General features: G+C 34.7%; 1 protein-coding gene across 4 annotated transcripts in view; it reads left to right on the plus strand.

Annotated features, from left to right (window-relative positions):
• ARL6IP6 (ARF like GTPase 6 interacting protein 6) overlaps positions 1-11,270 on the plus strand; it is a 41,713-nt gene that overhangs the window by 6,380 nt on the left and 24,063 nt on the right. For 3 of the 4 annotated variants that reach the window (XM_040475104.1, XM_040475105.1, XM_040475106.1), the window contains one exon: positions 6,960-7,092. In XM_040475104.1, the coding sequence (XP_040331038.1) occupies positions 6,960-7,092 (133 nt within the window). Of the gene's footprint in view, positions 1-2,481; positions 3,510-6,959; positions 7,093-11,270 lie in introns of those variants that run through there. The other variant, XM_040475107.1, reaches the window with a different exon arrangement.

Raw genomic sequence — 11,270 nt, forward strand, 5'->3', positions numbered from 1 at the left:
TCTTTCTTTCTTTCTTTCTTTCTTTCTTTCTTTCTTTCTTTCTTTCTCTATACAGTAATGAATGACTGTAACTCTCAATAAGAAAAACTGTTTAAGAAAAGCACAAATTTAAGTTTAGGAAATAACACATTGAGCATTAATAAAAATACTGTTGAACTTTTACAGTATGCCAAAACTTTAATTTTTTAGATGTGTTATTTCACCTAGTATTACCGACTGTCCTGCATTCATCAATATAAATATCTTCTCAACCAAAATTCACGACAGTGTATATTAGAATTTTTATGTTATGAGATAGTGTAGGCACAATAGCAAGGCAGGAACAGTATGAATTATTAGGGGGAATTATCATTGTGCAGCTAACTTATTAGTCATAAAAATCTTTACAGGTCTCCCTAATACCTAGAAGCAGTAATGACAAGGAGACACTGTGACTTCTAAATCTCAAGAAATTGATCTGGGGGGATGTTTCTTAGGCTAATGAAGTCAAACTTTAGCTGGCATCAGAATCAGCTGAAAGACTTGTTAAAACGCATTTATTGGGCTTTACCTGTTCTAGAGTTTCTGATTTGGTAGGTGTGGGAATGGAGCTCACGAATTTGCATTTTTTTAAGTTCATTTTTATTTATTTTGAAAGAGAGAATGGAGAAGGGACAGAGACAGAGAGAATCCCAAGCAGGCTCCAGCACAGAGCTTGATGTGGGGGCATGAACTCAAAAACTGTGGGATCATGCTCTGAGCCAAAGTCAGACACTTAACTGAGCCACCCAGGCACCCCGAAGTTGCATTTTTAATAAGTTTCTAGGTGATATTTATGCTGCTGGTTCATGAGAGCCACTGGTTTAATGTTTCCCAAACCAGACTTAACAACAAAACCCTGCAGATTTTCTTTTTTTGAACTTAAAAGATTTCAAAATCTGCAGATTTTTTAAATTTACAAGATCCTTATCTACTCAAAGTTAAAGTCACTTAATTGGCTGCATACTTTAATGTTTAATATGACATCAGGGCCCCATTTTTCCAGTTTCATGAGCAGTTCTATTTGTAAAGATTGATATTTTGTGACTTTAATTCTTTCTTGGGGCATCTTCAGAGACTAAAGGGAAAATTGAGTTAAATTTTTTGATAGAATAAAGGTTATTTAACCTTGAAGTTACCATATTGGTCTTTTGGATCCTTTTATTAATCTAAGGTACATTATGAAATTTTTGTGATCTTTTCTATATCTCAATGTTGCTCTTTCATTATATTAGGAATAATCTTAATAGTACTTACCAGTTACTTTTTAACTTTGCTAAAAATAAATTATGATGGAATCCTTTAGAACAAACAGTGGCCTGCAGACCAATCTAACCTACCTGTTTTTTGTAAATTAATTTTGTTATAGCCTAGTTTTGTCCTTTCCTTTATATATTGTCTGTGGCTGTTTTCATGTTACAATAGCAGAGTTTAGTAGTTGTAACAGACCTTACAGCAAGTAAAACTCAAGATACTATTCTGACCCTTCTCAAAAAAATATAGTATTTTCATTCAGTTAGTCATTCAACAGAAAGGGCTTCAGGCAAAAATACAAACCGTCCTCTTTGCTAAGTGATGTATTTTATTTTTCGTATTTTGTGATATTTGTCTGCCCTTATTTCATAGTGTTTGTAAATGGACAAATGCTGAAGGCAGCTATGTATAAAAAGGTGATTGGAAAGAAATTTTAAAAATTCACTGGGTTGATGATTCAAATTGTTTATAATTCTAAAAATGGAAATGTTTTGCAAATTATGGAGCAAAGTAGATGGGTGGCCTCTCTTTGCCATGTGTTTTGTGTTTTGGTGATGCACGTGCAAAAAGAAAAAGCAAAACTAATGATAAGCTGAAACCACTTAAAGGTGTATCTGAAGTCTGGAATCAGTATTTATAAGATAATTATATTCCAGATTCATGCATGAAATTAGTAATCAGTTACTTGCACTTAAGAGTATATGGCCATTTCTAGGGTGTATATTTTTAAAACCAAGGAAATTCAGAATGAAACTTTGGATTTGTTGTATTTATATTTTATTAAAATTTCTAACAAAGCTTTTTCATGGCCTTTTTAGTCATCTGTAAATTGTTCATCAAATGACTTAAAATTAGGAAAGAAAGAAAAAAAAGATAAGGGAAAGGGTATTTTGGACCTTAGATGATAGTAATAACTATTTTGCCTATTATACTAAAGATTATATGCCTCCAAGAGTAATATAGGCTTAACAAGATATGACGAGTTAGTTATATAAAGATGAGTGGTCCATCCGTGGGGTTGCATTGTACTTTTCCCTCTACTTTTGTGTATGTTTGAAATTGTCCATGATAAAGAAGTTTTCTAAAAGTTTCCCATGTGAATTGGATGATTTAACATGGTTGGAAACTACAGATATTACTTATTTTTCAAGTTTTTGTCACTTCATCCTTCAGAATGTTTCCTTCCACTCTCCTTGCCTTTTTCAGCAGGAATGGGAGTGAAATTACTACATGCTGAGCTGCAGGTGAACAGGCAGTTGGGTAGAGACCTTTATCAGGTGGCACTGGAAGGGGAGGAAAGAATGCTTTCATCTGCTCCTGTATTTGGAAATAATAAGTTTGAAGATCAAAGGCTATCTAGCTTTCTGTCTTAACATGCAGAGACACACGTTGGTTAAGGGATTTGAAGACTTGAGCTATCGGTAGACTGTGTTGAATTTTAGAGAAAATACTAAATTATTTAAAATGTTTTCGCCCTCCTAAGTTAGAAAACTATAGAATCTGATAAAGTTGCAAAACTTTGCTTAACATTTAAAAATAGTTGATTAATTTTAGGCATGAGTACATCTAAGGTTTTATTAATAACCAGCTATAGTTTTTACAATTTTTAAAATTACCTAAAGACTAATTTTAATTTTTAATTTCATAAGTTATAGAAATAATATAGTCTCACTTGGAAAGAAATTCCAACAATTAAAGCAAAGATTCCCACTAATGTACTTGTAAATTTTTTCAGATCTTTTTCTATTCATTTATATGTATAGGATCATTCAAAATGTGATTTTGTCATTGTCATAGAAAGAACATAATTGCAGTCATGCAGCTTTATTAAAATGTCTTGGAGATTAATCTGTATCTTTATATATAGTTCTACCTCATTCTTTTTTGTTACTGCACTGTAGTATTTCATAGTATACAATTTTATCTAAAATTTTCAAATTGTCGGAAGCTCTGAAATAGGACTTGGACATTATCAGCATGCTGTGACATTTACTCATTCATTGTTTGCTTATGGCACAAATAAGTTTTTACGAAGAATGTATTTGCATAACAGTGTTTTAATAAATTTTTCCCAATATCGGATCACGGGAGGTGTTTTGTTTGTTTGTTTTTCCAGTTGTTTCTGTTTACATTATAATGTGCAAACTATTGCCTTCACATATCTGATTTCATAAAGCTTCTGAAAGTCACCTCATCCCTGTAAACCTGAAAGTGCTAAATAAAATATTTAAAACATACAATAATCTTTCTTTGTTGGCAGCTTTTATAGAAATACAGAACTGCCAGCATATTTTTAGAGTAGTAACTGCACTTTGACGCCAAAATCATTTATTTTAAAAAGTGAGCCAAAACAAAATATACCATGAGATAAGTGAATATAAAACTCCAGCAAAAAGATGGGGATAGGAATTTTCCACCTACCCCCATCTTTGCTTTAGGGAAAAACATTGAAGCCCAGACGTTTCAATTGGTGGAAAGATGAATTTCCATCAACTGATGAAAATTGAACTATAGATAAGAACGAAGGATGTATGTATTTATTTAAAGGCCTATATCCTTTGATACACCAGTTCTTTGGAAATTTGTTAGAGATATCCTTGTATAACTGTATAGTTTAAGGATATTACTTGCAACATAGTTTTTAATAGTGGAATAATAAAAATATGTAATAGAACTGTAGCTATGTGTACTGATATGAAAGGTCTCCAACATTGTTATGTGAGAAAAGCAAAGCGCAGGACAGCTTTTCTGGTGAGAATCCTATTTGTGGAAAATGGAATCTACATGTATATTGTACATAACTAGCTCCATATATATATATTTACATTACGTAGAAAACTATAACTTAGAAAAGATGCACAACTTAGCTGATTGCTTTTAGGAGTGGAATTGGTGAATTGAGGTAGGAAGACTCTAACTTAGTTTTTATATGCTTTTGTACTTTTTAAAAATTATGTTAACTTTTGGTAAAATGGGTTTACGTAACATTAGTTGTCAAGTTTTTAGCATGAGGGGTTCTAGAGGAAGGGACTTGGTGCAGATTTAGTTGTGTAGTTACCAACTTGTGTGGATTTTCTGCTTGTTCATAAACAAATTGAGTCATTTTCTGAAGTATAAGCACTTGTAGACCATAATATTACAATGTACTTTTTTAGGCATATCATTATGAATTGGCTTTTGTCAGTGATGTAACTCTTGACTCGTTCAAAGTGAATATAAAGTAAAACTACGCAAGGTGAGGTAAGCACTTAGGTTGTAGAATAGTGGTCAGTTTTGAAAACTGAAGAATATTCTTATGTTAATTTTGACGAGTGTTCTATTTCACTTGAGTGAAAAGGCTTGATGGGCTTTAGAGAGCCTCACATTTTATTACTTTTTTACCTGTTATTTTGTGTCCTTCTCACATTTTTTAGATATTTAGAAGTTTCCATTATTCTACAACAGTCCCCAGATAGTTGAATTTTCATAATTACTGTCTTTGTTCTGCAGACTTTATGTATTGTAAGATGTTAAACTTAGTGTAAACCTGTCAGTTGTTTTATCCCCCTTAGCAGTATTCATCTAAATAATAACAAATAATAGCTATTTGGCAGAATAACCATCCTTAAGTTGTAGCTGTGTGTACAGCTATAAGTAATCTTATCATTTTTATTTTGGTCTTCTATCTCACTGGGTTGGCAGGAAGACTGTACCTCAGTCTTTGCTAAGGTTCTGTCTACCCAGTCCTAGGTTCAGTTAAGGTTCTAAAGTCTGACACTGTGCCAGGATGTTGGGGTGGGATGCAATCTACTCCTCAAAGCATTTGCTCAAATGAGTTACTGCAGAAGCATCTTGCTTTCTGGTCAGGATGGCCTTTCAGATGTAGCACTTTTTTTTTTTTTTTTAATCTTTTTATTTATTTTTGAGAGAGAGAGTGAGTGTGAGCGGAGGAGGAACAGAGAGAGAGGGAGACACAGAATCTGAAGCAGGCTCCAGGCTGTGTTCTGTCAGCACAGAGCCCAACACCGGGCTCTAACTCGGAAACCTCCAGTTCATGACCTGAGCCGAAGTTGGACAGTTAACCAACTGAGCCACCCAGGTGCTCCTCAGATGTACCACTTTTGTAGCCACATGACCATCTGCTGTTTCTGTGCCCCACTTAGGAGAGAGACATCTGCAGGCTTGGCTCTGGATCCATCTGCCAAGCTGCTGTATATAACTACAATCCCTCTGTGGTGGTGTGTGGCCTCCTCCTGGCTCTGCCAGGAAGTGCCAGCAGTACTATCTCCTGTCCGTACACGCACACACACCACTTTCTTCAAACCAGGAGAGTCTTCCTCACCTGTGCATAAAGCCCTCACTCTCTTTCTCCCCGTTCTACACAAAGGTTTTGTCTATACCCGATCAACTCATCTTTGCTGTCTATCCAAGACATTTTGTGTTTGTCTACCCTCTTGCTTATATTTATCCTCCTAGTTCCCTGAATCATTTTGCAACATAAAAACCAAAGAGACACTGAGGCTGTTTCTCTGTCACATCTTTCTGTGGCAGTGAACACACAGTTCCTTATCTCCTTAAAAGGGGGGTAAAGGAAAGGGAACTAGTGAGAAAAGATTAAGGTTAATCTTTCAAAAATACTTTGCCACAGTATTTAATACTTCATTTCTCTGAGTTTGTCTTTTAGCAGTTTTATCGGACTGTTACCGGACTTCGTATGGTTTATAAACAGTCCAGCGCACGTATTTCTTAACCGCTTCTTGCCAGAAGGCATCTTAGTTGTGCATTTTGTGCAGCCAGGAAATTGGTAGTTCATATATCATTCTCAACCATAGTCTTCACAGCCTTTCCTCCCTCCCTATACTACCTCAGTAGGTACAGCCCGGGACACACAATCAGTAGTGGTAGCTTAATAAACTCTCTTAAGGAGGCAGTTTGAGTATGTGTCTAAAAACCTTCAAATTAATTTATTCCCTCTACTGTTGCTTTGTTCATTCCCCCCATTCTTCCATTTCTCAACCTTTTCCCCCTTCCTTGAGTTGAAGATAATACCATGCTTTTGACTTAAGAATTCTTTGAGAAAATCTTCCAGTCTTCCCCTCTGAAAATAAAATTTAGGATCCCAACTCATTTGTAAATTGTGAGTTAACTTTTGTCCATATACTGAGAAAATTGAATCAGCTTAGGTTAATAATGTTTATAGGAAAGGTATAAAGAGTATACACTGTAAAATTCTTACGTCAAAAGTGCATAGTATGGAAAGAAAAGAAACACTTATTGTAGGTAATAAAAGATAGCAAGCTGTGATTCATAGAGTTAAATGAAAAATGTCAAGACATTTTAACAGTGAAGTATTTTAACTATTTCTATAGTCCAATTTTGTAAAACTGAAGATATATTAAGTTGAATTTGTACTCTTTTCCACATATTAAATGATAATTGAAATACCAAACTATTAAATTATTTATATTTTTAATTATTTTATATTTTATTCAATTACAATTTAAATATTGAATGATATGACTTCTAATTGTGCTTTAGTATTTTACACTTTACATGGTTTAGCTTGTACTAAGCTCAAATCTCTTGTATCACCTACACGCAATTCAGAAGTTCAGAAATACACATATCTTCTGAACATGAAGATACTGGTTTAATTTAAATTGCTTTGCTGTTAATAATTAAAGTTTTCTTCCTCTTTTCCCATTAAGGATTCTGGACTCTACTTATAATCTCTCTATCTGCCGGATTCTCCTGTTGTAGCTTTTCTTGGACAGTGACTTATTTTGACTCTTTTGAACCAGGAATGTTTCCTCCTACTCCTCTTTCACCTGCCAGGTTCAAGTAAGTATTCTTGTTTCTTTTTTAACCCATTCCAACCCTGTTGAAATGCTAAAATATATAGAAGCAAGAGGCTGCTTATTTGTAAGATAACATGTTGAGTTCCCAGTCTCTATAAAATATAAATGACTTTAAAGTTTCCAGATTGGCTCAGCCTTTAGATAAATGGAGACTCTTTTAAACTCCTTACCTAGGGGCGCCTGGGTGGCACAGTCGGTTAAGTGTCCGACTTCAGCTAGGTCACGATCTCGCGTTCCATGAGTTCGAGCCCCGCGTCGGGCTCTGGGCTGATGGCTCAGAGCCTGGAGCCTGTTTCAGATTCTGTGTCTCTCTCTCTCTCTGCCCCTCCCCCGTTCATGCTCTGTGTGTCTCTGTCCCAAAAATAATAAGTAAACGTTAAAAAAAATAAAAAATAAAAAATAAACTCCTTACCTAGATAATGCAGTGGTTTTTTAAAAAATGAAATTCAAGAGTTGTTCTATGAAGTAAGAAATTTTGATGGATGTTTGTCCTCTCGGGCTAGAATTTCATTTAAACAGTTTATGAAAGCTAAATTTATATCAGCATAGTGAGAGTTTTACTAGATGCATCTATAAATGGTCAGATTTATATCAACTTAAGTTGGATTGGACTTTTCCCCAGATTTCAGTTTTCTGTAATAATTACCAAGCATTTATGGCACCCAATTTAAATGTCTAGATCAGATTAAGTGCATTTCATAGTGGAACAATATTAGATTTCCTTGGTCTGTGTTTTCTATAGTTCAAAGACTTTCACAAAATTCAGTTCTAACCTAGTTTTAATCTAGTTGATTTATGTCAAGAAAGCTCGGGTATTAAATACTATAAATTTCCAAATATGAGTTTCTAAGACGTCTAGTGTATTCTACAAACTGAGGGGTTGGGGAAAAGGTGAAGAGTAGAAAATAAACTCTGGTTTAAAATTCATGTGTTATCATAGTATTATGGTTGTTATTGTTGCTATTATAACTACCAGCACCAGTTTACTTTATGGACAGTTTGTAGAGATCAAATAAAATGTATTTGAGAGACTCTGTAAATAGGAAGTTTTATACTAATGATATTTATTTATTAAATGCTTATTTTAGAGAGAGAGACTGAGAGAACGTGAGTGAGGGAGGGACAGAGAGAGAAGGGGACAGAGGATCCAAGCTCTGTGCTGAGAGCACACAGCCCAGCATGGGGCTCAGACTCACACACCATAAGATCATGACCTGAGCTGAAGTCAGATGCTTAACTGACTAAGCTTCCTGCCCTTACTAATGATATTTATTAGTAATTGTTATTACCAGCTTTCTTTATTAGTAAGCTCATATTTTTCTGTCTTATAAATCTGTCTTTAAAACTTGTGGCTTTACTTCAGATAAAATTTGTTTGTGTATCTTAAATGTCTTAATAAATCCCTATCTGTACATGAAACATAAATCATACTTGGCAATACATTTTGTATGTGTGTGTTCAAAGTGGATAATGAGTAATAATTAAATTGAATAAGCTGTTCCTGATAGTGCAATGCCATCCCATAGTTTATGTGACTACCATTCATTTGCAAAGTTTATTTTCCTGTGTGATACTGTGTTCAATTCAAATTCATATTCGTGATGCTTGATGACATTAATTACTTGGTAATAAGAGGTATGCATCTAATGTCAATAATATAATGAGACTCTTTTTATAAGCCACGAAAAAAACATCTTATTTTTGCCTTTTATTTCTTTATATCACACTTCCCTCTGGATTTTCAGCCTTACATTTGTAGCTATTTAGTAGATCTTGTAGCCTGGATATCAGAAAACACCTTGCACTTAAAATTACTTACACTCTAGCTTGTCTTAAAGACATCACTCTCCATCCAGTTATCAAGGCTTGAAACCCGTATTCACTGTATTTATCCTTTGCCAAGTCTAGCCATTCCTGTTTTTTGGAATGTTACTGGAATACTTTTGTCTTTGCACCCTCAGTGTTTTTGCCCTTTTTAAGGCCTTAGCCTGTGCACTTCACTCCTTGGTCTCCTCTACTCCAAGCTTTCACTCTTCATATTCGTCCTGTATTTTGTTACCTCTGTAAAAACAGATCTCTGTTGCAGCTCTTCCCTTGCTTAAAAGTCTTCAGTGACTTTCCCATTGCCTTCAAAATGATGTCCAACTCCCAAGTACAGCATAACAGTCTGTCCTCAAGTGATCCTTCCTTACTTTTCCAACTTTATCTTCAGCTATTTCTCCAGTGCACCCTTTTCTATAGCCATATATCAGATTACCCTGGCATTCCCTGAATAAACTGTACTTTTGAGATGTCATGACTTTACTCTTACTGTTTTCTCTTCCTGAAATACTGTTTTCCCTCACAGATTCTCTTTTACCCATACAAGAATTCACAGGCCTCATAGATGATAGAAGCTTTTGGAGTTACAGAAAAGCATTTCAGTGTTCTCTGAAATACCTGGAATGCTCAGAGCATTTAGTTTCTTAAAAAGTATCTTTGCTTTTTTTATTAAACTAGAACCAGTAACAATGGACCTCAGTTTTCAGTGTTATTAGTCATTCAATTTTAATATGAGATAGTGCCAGATTAGAGACTTAGATGGTATGTTTGTTAACACAGTCCTAAAAACCACAGTTTTGAAATATACATTGTATGTACATATGTATATATTTAAATTCCTTTCCTCATGTATGTTAGGTAATTTTATATATGCTAAATCAGCTATTAAATATATCAAGACCATGACTGAAAATGTAATTTAATATTATCATGTGTTGATACAGATAAGGCATATAATAAATTTAGTGATAGGGGATTGTATATTAACAGAAACCACATACTAAAAAACGCATATAATTCAATGATAATTGGTGAAACGGGGTTTTATAGTGAAAACCCTGCCCTCTAGTGCTTGTGGAAAATAATGCAATTACTGTGCTTCAGAAATGTCAGAATAAGTTTATTCTCTGTGTCACCAGTAGAGTGAGAACTTGTACAGGGAAACAACTTTTCTCCTTTGAGAAAGTTTAAATCTTCAGACTCTATTTTCTTAGAAATCAGATTAATGTATTTCATTAATTTGCAATATCACACTTCTATACAAATATCTTTGTAACAGGCTCTGTATTCCTTTATAACTTAAGCAATGATGTTAATATAAATATTTTTCCTGATTATATGAAAGTACAAGTCCTTAGTTGAAAATTCAAAGACAAAGGCCCCCCAGAGGCCCCGCCTCCTAATTCCATCACATTGGGGGCTAAAGTTTGTAACATAAATGGAGAAGAGAATGTGGATGGGGGTACAAACATAGTCCATAGCACATATAATTTAGAAATTTTCACTTTTACATAAGCACAAGACTTTAGGAAATAAAAGATAAAGAATTTTGCAAGGGATATTTTTAGACAGGTATTTAATAGACTTCAAAAGGCATATTTTAAAATAATGCCTTTATTTATTTTTTTAAGTTTATTTTCAGAGAGAGAGGAGGAGAGAGAATCCCAAGCAGGCTCCGAGCCATGAGTGCAGAGCCTGATGCGAGGCTCAATCCCATGAACTGTGAGATCATGACCTAAGCCAAAATCAAGAATTGGATGCTTAACTGACTGAGCCACCCAGGCGTCACTCAAAAGGCATATTTTGAGGGGTGCCTGGGTGGCTCAGTCCATTGAGCACCCAACTTCAGCTCAGGTCATGATCTCATGGTTCGTGGGTTCAAGCCCCGCGTCAGGCTCTGTGCTGACAGCTCAGAGCCTGGAGCCTGCTTTGGATGCTGTGTCTCGCTCTCCCTCTGCCTCTCCCCCACTCATGCTCGCTCTCTCTGTCTCTCAAAAATGAATAAATGTTAAAAAAAAATTTATTTTGAAGGCATATTTTGAAGAAAGATTGTTATACTGACTTTGCAAACTTTGCTGAGTTAAAAGGTATACTGCAATGTTACACACAGAGTTGTTTATTAGAAAACAATCATTTTCTTTGTGTATTTGGATCAATTATACTTTTAAATTATTTTCTTACTTCTGAAAATATGTTACTATGTTAAATAATGAGGCAGTAAGTTTATTTTTTTATTTTTTTTTTGTTTTTTTTGTTTTTCAACGTTTGTTTATTTTTGGGACAGAGAGAGACAGAGCATGAACGGGGGAGGGGCAGAGAGAGAGGGAGACACAGAATCGG

This window comes from Herpailurus yagouaroundi, unplaced genomic scaffold (genome assembly GCF_014898765.1).
Source record: "Herpailurus yagouaroundi ecotype Mexico unplaced genomic scaffold, PumYag 140, whole genome shotgun sequence".
Classification (NCBI taxonomy): domain Eukaryota; kingdom Metazoa; phylum Chordata; class Mammalia; order Carnivora; family Felidae; genus Herpailurus; species Herpailurus yagouaroundi.